At 36.8% G+C, this 16,377-nt stretch overlaps 1 protein-coding gene across 1 annotated transcript in view; it reads right to left on the bottom strand.

Moving 5' to 3' along the window:
- Window positions 1–16,377, bottom strand: part of LOC133799562 (DNA topoisomerase 3-alpha) — a 96,463-nt gene that overhangs the window by 53,821 nt on the left and 26,265 nt on the right. The window contains exon 13 of the mRNA XM_062237569.1: window positions 11,490–11,524. Coding sequence (XP_062093553.1) covers window positions 11,490–11,524 — 35 coding nt within the window. The remainder of the gene's footprint in view (window positions 1–11,489; window positions 11,525–16,377) is intronic.

The following is a 16,377-nucleotide window of genomic DNA, read 5'->3' as shown; positions in this document are numbered from 1 at the left end:
TGGGAGCACAAACGATGAAAATTTTATTGTTCACATGTTCACTCTAATGAGGCAGGTAATATAAAGGCAAAAACAATTGTGCAAGTAGTAACAAATAATATTGTTACAAGAGGTGAGGAGAATTGTATTCACTTGTATTTCAATGAGAAATAAACATATATTTATATACAAACTAGGGAAGCTATTCTAGGAAACTATAAGAGAATAGGAAACTAATTAATTCTAATTTATAGCTAATTTACAGCTAATATAAACAACTAATATATACAGCTAACACTCCCCCTCAAGCTGGAGCATATATGTTAATCATGCCCAACTTGTTACAAAAATAATCAACCCGCACCCCATTTAATGTTTTTGTAAAGATGTCCCCTAGTTGTTCACCGATCTTCACATATCCTGTGGAGATCAAGCCTTGCTGAATTTTCTCACGAACAAAATGACAATCAATTTCGATGTGCTTTGTCCGCTCATGGAACACGGGATTAGATGCAATATGAAGAGCAGCTTGGTTATCACACCACAATCTTGCTGGTAATAAAGTCTTAAGTCCTACTTCAGTCAATAGCTAATAGATCCACATTACCTCACACACAGACTGTGCCATAGCCCTATATTCTGACTTTGTGTTTGATCGTGACACAACATTTTGCTTCTTACTCTTCCCAGAGACCAAATTCCCTCCAAAAATACAATAACCTGAAGTGGATCTTCTATCCACTTTGGAACCTGCCCAATCTGCATTTGAGAAACACTCAATATGAGTGTGCCCATGATCTGCGTACACGATACCTCGTCCTGGTGCTCCTTTCAAGTAACACTGCCCAATGATGAATTGTTGGAGATGACATGAACTGACTGACAACACTAACTGAGAATGCAATGTCTGGATGAGTCACGGTAAGATAATTCAACTTTCCAACCAACTTGCAATATCTTTCAGAATCTTCAAATGGTTCCCCATCTCTTGTAAGGTGCACATTAGAATTCATTGGAGTACTACAAGGCTTTGCTCCCAATTTTGCTATCTCAATCAACAAATCAATGACATACTTTCTTTGAGATAGAAAAATACCTTATTTACTCCGAGTTACCTCAACTCCCAAGAAATACTTGAGCACCCCAAAATCATTCGTGTGAAACCGAGTATGAATGAAGGATAAGAGATGAGATTCCTCTACTATCATTTCCAGTAATAATAACATCATCCACATATACAACCAACATAATGATACTTGCAGTTGATCGTTTATAAAACACAGAATGGTATACGGGCCTTTAATCGAGCAATTGATCCATCTGGATTGACCTTAATAGTGAATACCCATTTGCACCCTATGGCCCGTTTCCCTGAAGGTAAATCGACCAAGTCCTAAGTACCATTGCCATCTAAAACATTCATCTCTTCTATCTTTGCATCATGCCAACCAGGATGAGATATGGCTTCACGAACAGTATTAGGAATCGAAATAGAATCAAGGGAAGCAATAAAAAAACAAGAAGAAGATGACAAGTGATTATAAGAAACAAAAGAAGAAATAGGATAAGTGCACTGACGTCTACATTTACATAGCGCAATGGGAAGATCATTGTTTGGGACCGAATCTGATGACGAAGTAGCAGGTGCAGGACATGAAACAAGAGGCAAACGCTTCGTGTATGCTTTAATAGGAGGCGGAGGCATGTCGGGAGCTGTGGCCAAGACAGGGTGAGTAAAAGGAGACTCATCGTGAGTAGTGTCAGATAGGTTCAAAAATAGGAGATTCCTCAGGATGTGTGTCAGGGGCAGAAGATGTGATAGAATATACCAACAAATCATCATCCTCCCCTAACGAGTAGAAATAGAGTAAGACAAAAAATAGGGTGTGTTTTCCATGAAGGTAACATCAATGGAGACAAAATATTTGTTGAGATTTGGACAATAACACCTATACCCTTTCTGAAGACGAGAATAGCCAAGGAATACACACTTCAATGACTTGGGATCTAAGTTGGTGACATTTGGACGAACATCTCGAGCAAAACAACCAAATATCCTAGGATCAACAAGAAATAATGACTTGCTGAGAAAAAGAATTTTATACGGGATCTCACCATTAAGAACAGAAGATGACGTGCGATTGATAAGAAAACATGCTATAGAAACGGCATCGGCCCAAAAATGTTTAGGAACGTGCATTTAAAATAAGAGGACTCATGCAGTTTCAAAAAGATGTCTGTTTTTACGTTCTACTACACCATTTTGGGATGCAGTATCAACGCAAGAGGTTTCATGAAGTATGTCATTAGAGAACAAATAAGTATGAAATAAAGCAGATGTATATTCTTTGGTATTATCACTTTGCAAAATACGAATAGAAATATTAAATTGATTCTGAATCTCAGCACAAAATGCACAAAATATAAAAAACAACTGAGAACAATTTTTCATTAAATATAACCAAGTTACACGAGAATAATAATCAACAAAAGTAACAAAATACTTGAATCCAGGTTTAGACAAAATAGAAGGACCCCAAACATCAGAATGAACTAATTCAAAAGGAACACTAGCACGTTTATTGACTCGTGGACTCGAACTAAGACAATGGTGTTTGGCAAATTGACACGACTCACAATCTAATGAAGACACCTTACTATATTGCGGACAAAGTTTCTTGAGCAAAGGAAGAGACGGATGATCCAATCGACAATGAGCCTCAAAAGCGGAAGCGACACTCGAACAAGCAAAAGAAGTTGGTGGCGGTATGTCAAGAACATAGAGGCCTCCAGATTCATGTCCTTTACCAATAATCTTCTTCGTCATAAGATCTTGAAATAAACAATGATCGGGAAAGAATGAGATGCAACAATTAAGATTACGAATGAGTTGACTAACAGAGAGCAAATTGAAAGAAAAACTAGGTAAATGTAAGACAGATGACAAAGTAAGCAGGGGTATAGGAGTAATAGTGCCAGACCCACGAACACAAGATAGTGACCCATTAGAGTGTGAGAATGAAAAGTGAAAAAGAGACGAGAATTACCTATCATGTGATCTGTGGCACCAGAATTAATGACCCATTTGGAGGATGAAGAGAGGACACGTATTAGATTTACCTGAATCGACAATAGCAATGACAGAAGGAGATGACGACTTGAGTGATTCCTGATATTGTGAGAACTTGGCAAATTCATCAGCAGAAATAAGGACGGATTTATCAGTGGCATCAGTAGTATTTGCAACATTAACAGTGTTGTTGCTGATTTTTAAACTGTAGCTTTCTACACTCAAACTTGGTGTGGCCTGGCTTTTTACAGTAGTTGCAAATAATGCCTCCAGAATCCGATGTTCGAGTTTCAACTCCTTGGGAACGGCCTCCTTTATGCCCAATTGGAATAGAAGATTTCCTATGCGCATAATTATTACGACTTATCAAAGCACTATTAAGAGGAACAGAAGGAGTAATTTTCGTGCGAAGAATACAACTAAAGACACCTTGTAAAGAGGAAACATCAGAACCAGAAAGAACCTGTGCTTTCACAAAATCAAATTCAGGTGAGAGCCCTGCTAGAAAGCTCATAATAGCCATTTGTTCTCGCTGGCGTTGTTGAACCTTCACATCAGGGCTAAATGGCAGCAACATATTAAGCTCCTCATACGTCTTCTTAAAGTACATAAAGTAGGTCATAAGGGACTGATCTTGTTCCTCCACACAGTAGAATGCTTTGCACACCTCATACATATGGGAGAGATTGCTTTTTCCAGAATACAAAAATTCCAAATAATCCATTAGTTCTTTAACAAACTCACAATGATTGATCAAACCAATTACCTCATTGTCAATAGAATTCCGGATTTGAAGGAATAAGTGAGCATCCTTCCTGAGCCATGTCTGTCTTGAATCATCTTTTTTCTTTAGGAGGATCATCAGTCAAGTGGTCATCTTTGTCAATACTTCGTAGATAAAGCCAAACAGTCTTACACCACTCCAAATAATTCGAACCAATCAATTTATGGTCCGTGATTTTAGACATCACAGGAACCACATCAGATGAAACCACGAATTTCGTCTTTGATTTATTCTCAGCCATAACTCCTTAAAGAAACACAACAGCAAACACGAAAAACCAATGTAGAATCACAACAAAGATCCTAGAACAAACCTTGACAATCGCAACTACGGAAACTAGGTGTGCAAAAACAAAGCACTGATCAACCAGAAACGCAGTGGACCGGAACAAAAAGGGTCGTCGGAGACGATGCCACACGCTCACGCGCCGGCGCGTGGGAGGTGGTGCTGCGACTTGCGGCGGCGCTTGGGGCCCACACGCAAGGGTTCTAGCGGCCGGACTTCTGGGGAATGGAGATCGACAGCTGGGGAATCCTTTGGTGTGGACGGTGAGAATAGTAGACCAACACAACTAGGGTTTCCGAAATAAACCCTAAAATAGACTAAACCTTAATTTGTGTTTATGGAAAACCCCAAAAGAAAAAACCCTAATTTTGTAGCAAAATTCGAATTTTACAGACTAATGCTCTGATACCATGTAACAAGAGGTGAAGAGAATTGTATTCACTTATATTTCAATGAGAAATAAACATATATTTATGTATAAATTAGGGAAGCTACTCTAGGAAATTATGAGAGAATAGGAAACTAATTAGTCCTAATTTATAGTTAATTTACAGTTAATATGAACAGCTAGGGGATATCTTTACAAAAGCATTAAATGGGGTGCGGGTTGATTATTTTTGTAACAAGCTGGGCATGATTAACATATATGCTCCAGCTTGAGGGGGAGTGTTAGCTATATATATATATTAGTTTTTAGCTAAAAAATATATAATAAATTCATTAAAATTAGTATATTATTAGAAGTTTTTAACAAAAATTAAAATAATATTAGTTTAATTGAAATTAAAGGTTTTGTTAAAAAAAAAAAAGGTGTTTGGCTCGATTTCTAAAAACAACGGTTTGAATTAAAACAAAAATTACTAAAATCCCTGTAGTCAAATTAATTGGCAAAACATTCTTCGAAATCAAATTAATTGGCAAAAAAGTCTAAAATCCATAATTAACAAACAAAATCATATTAATTGACTCAAAAACCTTCTAAAGTCAAATTAATATTGCAACATTAGAATTTGCTTTGGCATTTGTGTGCGAAAGAGGTGCAAGTTTTGTTTATCATCTCCCAATCCTGTAACTTGTAAGTCAATAAGTAAACTAAGATTGCAATGTTTAAAACTTAATAAAAAAGATACATTAAATGACTTCATAAAAAACAAAAAATTGTATTTATCTTCTTCATTTTTTATTTGTACTATTATAATACTAATAGTAACACTGTTATAAATTTATTAGGAAATATGATAATAAAACACAAAAACCTCCAATTCTATTTTTTTTTATTATAGTTTACCTTATATATGTTTCTTTTTTTTTCCTCAAGGAAATTTACCTTATAATAAATTTGAATGACATTTCCCAAACAAATTTTTAAGGTATAACACTAGTAATCAAAGAACTTTGTAGTAATTATTTGACTTAAAGAGACTTTTCGCATTAATATATGACTTTAGGGGTTGAACACTAAAATCCTAAGATGAGAACTGAAATACCAAATTCGACCTTATTTTTCATACATTAATATGACTTGAAGGGGTTTTGCTACAATTTTTTACTTCCATAGATTGTTATTCAATTAATTTAACTTTTAGAGTTTTTTCTTGAATTATTTGACCTAGAAGGGTTTAGCAAAAAAATACCAAAAAATATTGCATAGAAAAACTATAATAATATTTTGAAAAAAAAAATCCTATGCAAAAATATTATATAATAAAAAGAAAGTGATGAGAAAAACTAAAGACAGCGAGTGATGAAAGATATTAATGAAAGAAAAATGATGTAAGAGAATAAGATAGAAGGTGATGAAAAACGTTTTGACAATTTAAGAGAGTAATCAGCCTCTATAAATAGAGATAATACAAAAGATCCCTAAAATCAAAGGATATTTATTTGAATAATAAAAAACAAATAAGCTGATTAGGAAAGAATAAATCTTCCTAGGATATCTCCGGAATAAATATGAAATCTTCAACAACAATTTTAGTATCTTATACAAAATAACTAGTTCACATAATTTTATGTTTTTTTTAACTCCTATTTTAAAAGCTCTTATATGATAACAATATCAAACACTCAGATTCGTTCTCAAAAAGAATTTTCTGTTTCTAGAGAAAGATAACAATGTTTAAGTATCAATACCAAACAGATCAATAAACTAATTAAGGTCATACTTTGAAAGACTATTAAATCAGAAATACATTGAATGAAATTATCCATCACCAATCACAATTTTTTTACTGTTTTCAACAATTTATTTTTAGCTTTGCCCATTTTTTAAAAATAAATAAATAAATAAATAAAACAGTGAAGATTTTTAACAAGTTGGACATTGTAGAAAATGGTGAATCAAATTGTATATTTTATTCAAGCAAATACCATGTATTTATACAAGATTGGAGAGACTAATTTAGGAAACTAGGAGAGAGAATAGGAAACTAAAGTAATACAATTAATTCTAATTTCTTAGCTAATTTACAGCTAATATATTCTAACACTCCCCTCAAGCTGAAGTGCTTAGTTCGCCCATGGAACACGGGATTTGAGGTAATATGAAGAGCAGCTTGATTATCACACCACAATTTTGCTAGTACTGAAGTCTTAAATCCTACTTCGGTCAAAAGTTGATATATCCACACTATCTCACACACAGATTGTGCCCATAGCCCTATATTCTGATTCTGCACTGGATCTAGACACAACATTTTGCTTCTTACTCTTCCAAGAGACCAAATTGCCCCCAACAAAGACCCAATAACCTGAAGTGGATCTTCTATCTACCTTGAAACCTGCCCAATCTGCATATGAGAAACACTCAATCTGGGTGTGCCCATGATCCGTGTAAACAATACCTCGTCCTAGGGCTCCTTTCAAGTAACACAAAATTTGCTTTAATGCTGCCCAATGATGAATTGTTGGAGATGGCATAAACTGACTGACAACACTAACTGATAATGCAATGTCTGGACGAGTCATAGTAAGATAATTCAACTTTCCAACCAATCTGCGATATTTCTCAGGGTCTTAAAATGGTTCCCCTTCACTTATAAGGTGCATAGCAGGATTCATCAGAGTACTACAAGGTTTGGCTCCCAATTTTCCCGTCTCAGTTAACAAATCAAGTACATACTTCCTTTGAGATAGAAAAATACATTGTTTACTCTGAGTGACTTCAACACCCAAGAAATACTTGAGCACCCCCAAATCCTCCGTGTGAAATTGGGTATGAATGAAAGATTTAAGGGATGAGATGCCTCTAGTATCATTTCCAGTAATGACAATGTCATCCACATACACAACTAACAAAATGATACCAGCAGTTGATCATTTATAGAACACAAAATGGTCTGACTTACTATTCAACATACCAAATTTCTCAACAGCTTGACTAAATTTACCAAACCAAGCACGAGGACTTTATTTCAAACCATATAAAGATTTGCGAAGACGACAGACTCGCCCCGACTCCCCCTGAGCAACAAACCCAAGAGGTTGCTCCATTTACACCTCTTCCTGAAGATCTCCATGAAGAAAAGCATTTTTGATGTCAAGCTGATGCAAAGGCCAATGACGAGTAGCTGCCATGGAAATAAACGGCCAAACAGATGTCAATTTAGCAACAGGAGAAAAAGTATCACAATAGTCCACTCCATAGGTTTGAGCATAACCCTTAGCAACAAGACGGGCCTTCAATCGAGCAATTGATCCATCTGGATTAACCTTAACTGTAAATACCCATTTACACCCTATGGCCCGTTTTCCTGAAAACAAATCAACCAAGTCCCAAGTACCATTCGCATCTAAGACATTCATCTCTTCTATCATTGCATCATGCCAACCAAGATGAGATATGGCTTCACGAACAGTTTTAGGAATCGAGAAAGAATTAAGAGAAGCAATAAAGGAGCAAGAAGAAGAAGACAAATGATTATAAGAAAGGAAAGACGAAATAGGATAAGTGCGCTGGCGTTTACCTTTATGAAGTGCAATGGGAAGATCATCATCGCTTGGGTCCGGATCTGATGACGAAGAAGCAAGTTCAGGACATGAAACGGGAGGTGGACGCCTAGAGTATACTTTATTAGGAGGCGGAGGCATGTTAGGAACTGTGACCGAAGCAGGTGGAAGATCAGGAGACTCGTCAGAACATGTGTCAGGGACAGAAGATGTGATAGAATATACCAACAAATCATCATCCTCCCCCTGACGAGGAGTAGATGAAGACGGAAGATAAGCTGTGTTTTCCACGAAAGCAACATCAATAGAAACAAGATATTTGTTAAGATCAGACAACAACAACTATACCCTTTCTAAAGACGAGAATAACCAAGAAAGACACACTTTAAGGACTTAGGATCTAATTTTGTGACATGTGGACGAACATCTCGAGCAAAGCAAACACTGCAAAATATCCGAGGAGCAACTGGAAACAATGACTTACCAGGAAAAAGAAAATTATAGGGGATCTCACCATTAAGAACAGAGGATGGCATGCGATTGATAAGAAAACATGCTGTGGAAACGGCATCGGCCCAAAAATGTTTAGGAACATGCATTTGGAACAAGAAGGCTCGTGCAGTTTCAAGGTGTCTGTTTTCACGTTATGCTACACCATTTTGGGATGCAGTATCAACGCAAGAGGTTTTATGAAGCATGCCATTAGAGATCATATAAGAATGAAATTGAGCAGATGTATATTCCTTGGCATTATCACTTCGCAAAGTACGAATTGAAACATTAAACTGATTTTTAATTTCAGCACAAAATGCACAAAATATAGAAAACAACTCAGAAAGATTTTTCATTAAATATAACCAAGTTACACGAAAATAATCATCCACAAAAGTAATAAAATACATGAATCCAGGTTTAGACAAAAAAAGAGGACCCCAAACATCAGAATGGACTAATTCAAAAAAAACACTAGCACGTTTATTGACTCGAGGACTCGAACTAAGACGATGGTGTTTGGCAAATTGACACGACTCACAATCTAATGAAGACACCTTACTATATTGGGGACAAAGTTTTGAGCAAAGGAAGGGATGGATGGCCTAAACGACAATGAGCCTCAAAAGTGAAAGCGACACTCGGACAAACAATAGAGGTTGGTGGCAGTGGATCAAGAACATACTGACCGCCATATTCATGTCCTTTACCAATAATCTTCTTTGTCATAACATCCTGAAATAAACAATGATCGGGAAAGAATGAGATGCAACAATTTAGATTACGAGTGAGTTGACTAACAGAAAGCAAATTAAAGGATAAATTAGGTAAGTGTAAGACTGATGACAAAGTAAGCAAAGGTGTAGGAGCAATAATGCCAAATCCAAGAACAGAAGATGGTGATCCATCAGCTAAGGTAATCGTAGAAGTGGGACTATGAGACTGAAAAGTGAAAAAGATACTGGAATTACCTGTCATGTGATCTGTGGCACCAGAATCAATGACCCATTTTGAGGATGTGGAAAGAAGGCATGCATTAGATTTACTTGAATCAACAATTGCAATGACAGAAGGAGATGATGACTTAAGTGATTCCTAATACCTTGAGAATTTGGCAAATTCATCAGTAGAAATAAGGACCGATTTGTCAGATGTGTCACTAGTGCTTGCAATTTTAGCAGAATGTCTTTGCTGATTCTTGAACTATAACTTCCTACACTCAAACTTGGTGTGGCCTGGTTTCTTACAATAGTTGCACATAATGCTTCCAGAATCTGGTGTTCGATTGTCAGGTCCTTGTGAATTGCCTCCTCTATATCCACTCGGAGTAGAGTTTTTCCATGGTGAATTGCCTCCTCTATATCCACTCGGAGTAGAGTTTTTCCATGGTGCATTATTATGACTCACCAAAGCACTATTAAGGGAGAAAGTAGTTTTTGTGCGAAGAACACGGGTAAACACATCTTGTAAGGAATAGACATCAGAACCAGAAAGAACATGTGACTTCGCAGAGTCAAATTCAGTCTTGCTAGAAAGCTCATAATAGCCATCTGCTCTCGTTGGCGTTGTTGAACCTTCACATCAGGACTAAATGGCAGCAACACATTAAGCTCTTCATACGTTTTCTTAAATGCCATAAAGCAATTCATAAGAGATTGACCTTATTTCTCCGCACGGTACAAGGCTTTGCAAACATCATACATACGAGACAGATTGTCTTTTCCAGAATACAAAATCTCCAAGTAATCCATTAATTCTTTAACCAATTCACAGTGATTAATCAAGCTAACTATCTCATAGTCAATAGAATTCCGAATTTGGAGAACCAAGCGAGCATCCTCCCGTAGCCATGTCTTTCTTGAATCATCTTGTTCTTCTAGAGGATCATCACTCAAATGATCATCTTTGTCAATACTTCTTAGATAAAGTCGAGCCCGTCTGACTCCACTCCAAGTAATTGAAACCAATCAATTTATGGTCCGTAATTTTGGACATTACGGGAACCATATCAGATACAACCACTGACTTTGGATCTGATTTCGTTTCTGCCATAACCTCAAAAGAAAATAACGAAAGACAAGGCAAAAAACAAACAACGAACAACAAGGAAAGAACATCCAAACACGAAGAAGTGAGAAATACCAAACCACAACCTTGAGACAGATGCGAATAGGCCATAGAGGAGCCGAAAAAGAACCGGAGACCAACTGCCACCGGAAAACCGTCGGACGCGCCCACCTGCGCCGACGCATGGGGTGGGCTCCACAAACTTAGGGCGGCGCGTGAGGCACACGCGCAAGGAATTCGGTGACCAGACTTCGGGGTTTAGCAAATCAGCGATTGGACAAGCTTTCTAAATGGGCGGTGAGAACAAAAAACCGACTCCAAATAGGGTTTCCGAAAAATGAACCCTAAAAACAAAGGAAGAACAAAGCTCTAAACACAAACCCTAATTTTGAGATAAATCTTAGTCTCAATTTTCGAATTCTAATCTTATGACTGCTTTGATACCATGTAGAAAATGGTGAATCAAATTGTATATTTTATTCAAGAAAATACCATGTATTTAAACAAGATTGGAGAGACTAATTTAGGAAACTAGGAGAGAAAATAGGAAACTAAAGTAATACAATTAATCCTAATTTCTTAGCTAATTTACAACTAATTTACAGCTAATATATTCTAACATACATATATTTAATTCTCTTTTGGACTTTATCTTTAAAGATTTCGTAGATACTACACATTTTCACTCTCATTTTCTCTTTACATACTTTAGTGCTGAAATTCACTTCATTGCTTTGGAGTGAAGAATGTAATTTGACTGCTTTTGATGTTATCTATTAATTTTTTATCTAATGAATTAGTTTCTTATTATTCCTTTTAAAAGAAGAAAAATAATTAAAACGTACATACAGAATCAAAACTTACCCCATGTCATCATATCCCATAACTAGAGCCTCACCCTGAAATACAAGCAACTTAAAAATAAATTCACCATTGATTTAATAAAGAAAAGATAAATAAATGGTTACTTTCCTACTATCCCCAGCTAGTTCATGTAAATAAAATAATCTCAAAGCTACTTAAATGTATTCAGCACAATTAATTAAAGCATGATGAACTAAGCAATTCTATAATCTTAGAAGAAATCACCAGTATAAACCAAAGATTTCTAATGTTATATAGCAATGCTCTCTTTGCAGACCCATTGGAACCTAAGATGAACTATTTTGTAAATAAATAAATAAAATCTACAACAATTATATTGTGGAAAACATGAACACTACCCCAAACCAATTTCTTGAAATGAATTCAGTTGTACAAAGCCCCTAACTTAAAGAGATGAATGAAATATAATGTTTAATTAGATGTTAAAAGGATTCTGATATGGGACAGCTAAATTTAAGTAGAGAAATTATTACTAATGACCTTTTTTTTTAAAATTGTATTATAACTAAACTAATGACCTTATTTACATTGATAAGTATAATTAAAGCATTTTATTATTTATATTTTATATAAATGCCCCTTTCGAAATTATATAGGTAACAACATAAAACACGATTTTCTGGGCTTCAATTCTCATTTAATGGTTTCTAATATTTCCTAAAACATAGTGAATTTTATCCAAGAAGAGTAGCTCAAACGTTTAAGCATGTGGTTTGCACCTACAAGATCTGAGATTTGAGTCTCTCCTGGGTACCTACATAGCAATTACTAACCCAAAAAAAGAGCTATTTTGCTGGTCTAAGTTGCAAGGCACCATTTTCCTTCCCTAATTAAACATACTTGCCAGCATTTATCTTATTTACCACCTTTTAAAAGCAAAATTACATAAAAGTTGGTTGAGTTTTAAAAAAAATAAACTTCAAAGGTTATTAAATGAAAGGACAAAATAATAAAATTAATAGATAAAAGTAGTACAAACAAAGAAAACAATACCTGCTATTACAAAAAATTTATTAAAACTCAAAAGTGATGTGCCATCTAAATAATACTGCTCGAAACCCCATTTAAGTATTAATCATCTACACTTATTTTATTTTGGGCACAATAAAAGCAACTCAAAAATTTATGAATTGTTAAATCAGCCCATTATTTTATTTTATTTTTAAATCAGCCCATTATAAACTATTAAATAAACCCTAGGCCCCTAATTATGTTCTACCAACATAACACATGAAAAGGGGAATAGAAAAATTGAAATATCCTTCAAGTAATGATGAGTACGAAGATGATTTATCCTTCTAGAATAGTAGCCTCCCCATGTGTATATGGGGATATTAGTTGTCCGCTGCTTCACTTTGTTCTAGGATAGTAGGATCTACTAGCTCAGAAACTAGACTTTTTACTTTAATTTAGACAATATGTAAGACATTTTATGTTGTGTTTGAACATTTAATTGCAGTTTGTTTTTTATTTTTATTTTAGTCTTAGTTTCTACTATTTTGATTTATGTTATGATTTGTTAATACTTTCAGGAAATGTAGAAGTGGGATACTAGAAATGGAACGGCTGATAATTTGTGGGATACTAGGGAGGTTGTCATCTAGAGGTGCATGGAAAGGAATTGCAGCCTTGTAAGATGATTGCCTAGGTCTGATCCATTTTAAGGTTGGGAAGGGAGAGAGGATCAGATTTTGGGAAAATATTTGGGCAAGGGATTTGCTTTTTTAGAACTTGTTTCCTGAGTTAGCCTTAGTCTCACTGGCTAAGAATAAACACATTAAGGAATTGGTGGTTGGTTCTGAAGGGGTGTCTAGCTCCTAAACAGGATGGAACTTTCGTTTCAGAAGGAGTCTACAAGACAGGGAGGTTTCAAATCTGATGGCCATATTGCAGATTTTAGAACAAGCCCCAAATTATGTTTTGTTGGATGATAAGAGGATGTTGAGCTCAGACACTAACGAAATCTTCTCTTGTAAGTCAGCTTTTCAAAGACTTAACTCTCATCATTTGCTTGCTGAGGAAAAATGGGCAAAAACAGTCTGGAAAAGCTGTAGCCGCCTAAAGTAAAAGTGTTTGGGTGGTTATTAGCACTAGAGAAGTTGAATGTTCATGAGAAATTACAACAAAGGCAGCCTTATCAGCTGCTGCCTCCAGGGTGGTGTGTTTGTTATAAGAAAAATGTAAAGACTATCACACATCTATTTCTGGAATGTCCTTTTACTCAGCTGCTGTAATATAAAATGATCAATGAATTTGGCATTCAGTGTGCACCCATCTATATAATATGCAAATTAAAAGGGGGTAAGAGGATCTCTACATTGTGGATGGCAGCCATTCTTGCTATTTTTTGGGCAGTATGGCTAGAGAGAAATAGCAGAATATTTGAAGATAAGGAGGTTGCAGTGGAAGGATTATGGGAGAAAGTTAAATTTTGGGTTGCAACATGTGTACACAAAGTTAAGGGCTTTGAAGGATTATCTTTCCTAGAGATTGGGAAAGTATTTTGTACTAAAAATGATGTAGCTTTGTATTAAATGTTTCTTTTGTTGAGGCTTACCCATACAAAATGCCTTAATACTTAAAACCACCTTTATAAACATTGGACAGCATATCATTGATAGGATATTCCTATCAAATGGTTAGCCAAACAGCACAAACAATAGAGAGATGAAAGAAAATGCCTCTGTATTGCACACCAGGAATTCGAGAGCCTGGTCTCTCCCTCATTCGGTTACGAGCCTACCAATATCTTCACAAAGACTAACAGCTCACACTCTCTCTATTAATACTCTTCCTTACTCTGCTACCATGCGCCTTAGCCACACTAAGACCCAGCCCACATAACTAACCCAATACCACTAATAATCTCCTACTGCCCCCTCACCCTTAGCCTTCCTACTCCTCCTAGCATACACATAAGTAAGAGGTGGTTTGTCAATACCGCCCGCTAGAAGTTTCACCTTGTCCTCAAGGTGGAAATGACGAAATTGCTCTTGGATAACTCTAAATTCTTCCCATGTAGCCTCAAAATCTGGCAAGTTCTTCCACTTGATAAGTGCTTGGGGGGCTCCTTATGAGTGCTTGGTTGGACTTCAAGCACGGATTCAGGTTCTAATAGCCACTCTAATTCTGTTGTCAACCCCTGAGGAAGAGTTGTGGCCTGCTGGTTTGGCCCCAAAGCAGCTCGAATGAGTGAAATGTGGAATACTGGATGTATAGTTGCATCAGGCAGCAACTGGTGGCGATATGTAGCAGTACCAACTCGAGCTAACACAAGAAAAGGACCAAAAAATCGAGGAGACAGCTTCTCATTCTGTCGCTTGGCCACAATATGTTGTTGATAAGGCCTCAACTTCACATAAACCAAATCACCCACCTTGTATTGCACATCCCGACACTTGCGATCAGCCTGAACTTTCATCTTTTGCTGAGCACGATGCAAAATCTGTTTCAGCAAACTCAGTATCTCATCCCGGGCCCGAAGGTTTTGTTCCACTGCTGATACTTTAGTGTTGGCTTACTCAAACCGAAGCAAGGGAGGAGGGTCTCGATGATAGAGAACACAGAACATAGTCATGCTAGTCGAGGAGTGAAACAAAGTGTTATACCAATATTCCACCCAAGATAGCCACTTTACCCATTGGCTGGGTTTTAGAACTAACAAAACAACGGAGACAAGTCTCCAAACACTGATTAACCACGTCTGTCTGACCATTCGATTGAGGATGATATGTCGTACTTTGCTTCAAGGTTGTCCTTTGCAATCTAAATAACTCCTTCCAAAATAGACTAAGGAAGATCTTGTCCCTATCCAAGACAATTGAACGAGGAATGCCATGGAGTTTAACAATTTCCCTCACAAACACCGTTGCTACTGTCACTGTCGAGAAAGGGTGTCGAAGTGGTATAAAATGGCCATACTTGCTCAACCTGACTACCACCACCAAAATGGAGTCAAATCCATTTGACACTGGCAATCCCTCAATGAAATCCATAGAAATGTCTTCCCAAACTTGATCAAGAATTGGCAAAGGTTGCAATAAATCCACTGGGGATTGAGCGAGGTATTTGTGTTGCTGACAAACAGCATAAGCAGCCACAAAGCGCTGAACATCTTTGTGTATTCCGCGCCAATATAGATTCAATGCCAATCATTGGAATGTCTTGAATACCCTGGAGTGACCCCCCACGTTACTACAATGGTACTCCTACAACAATAAGGGAATAAAAGGGGATGAGGACAGTATCACCAATCTGCCTCTAAACTTGAGACACCCTTGCATCAAAGAGAATCCCCCACACTGCTGCCCCGTGGATAGTTCCTTCATTACTTTTGCCAAAGCTGGGCCAGCAGCAACATGTGCTTGCAAATCTGGAATAGATAATACATTTGGAACTGAAATGGCAGCAAGCGAAGCCTCGCAATGTACTCTCGATAAGGCATCAGCAGCCTTGTTCTGCAACCCGGGCCTATACTGTATATCGAAATCATAGCCTTAGAGTTTTGTAAGCCATTTTTGATGTTCCAAAACCACCAACCATTGTTCCAACAAATATTTCAGACTCCACTAGCCCGTGCGGACCAAAAATTTACGCCCAAGCAGGTATGGTCGGCACTTCTGAATAGCAAGGACTATCGCCATCAATTCCCTCTCATAAACAGACTTTGTTCGTGCCCGAGATGACAACACTTGACTGTAGAAGGCAACCAGTCTTCCATATTGCATCAAAATAGCCCCAAGTCCCACTTCAGGAGCATCCACCTCAAGGACAAATGGCTTTGAAAAATTAGGGAGCACCAATACTGGTACCGAGCACATCACCTGTTTTAGCTTACCGAAAGCCTCTTGAGCCTCAAGCGACCAAT

Source organism: Humulus lupulus, chromosome 1, assembly GCF_963169125.1.
Source record: "Humulus lupulus chromosome 1, drHumLupu1.1, whole genome shotgun sequence".
In the NCBI taxonomy this organism is placed as follows: domain Eukaryota; kingdom Viridiplantae; phylum Streptophyta; class Magnoliopsida; order Rosales; family Cannabaceae; genus Humulus; species Humulus lupulus.
This window is presented reverse-complemented; position numbering and strand designations above follow the sequence as displayed.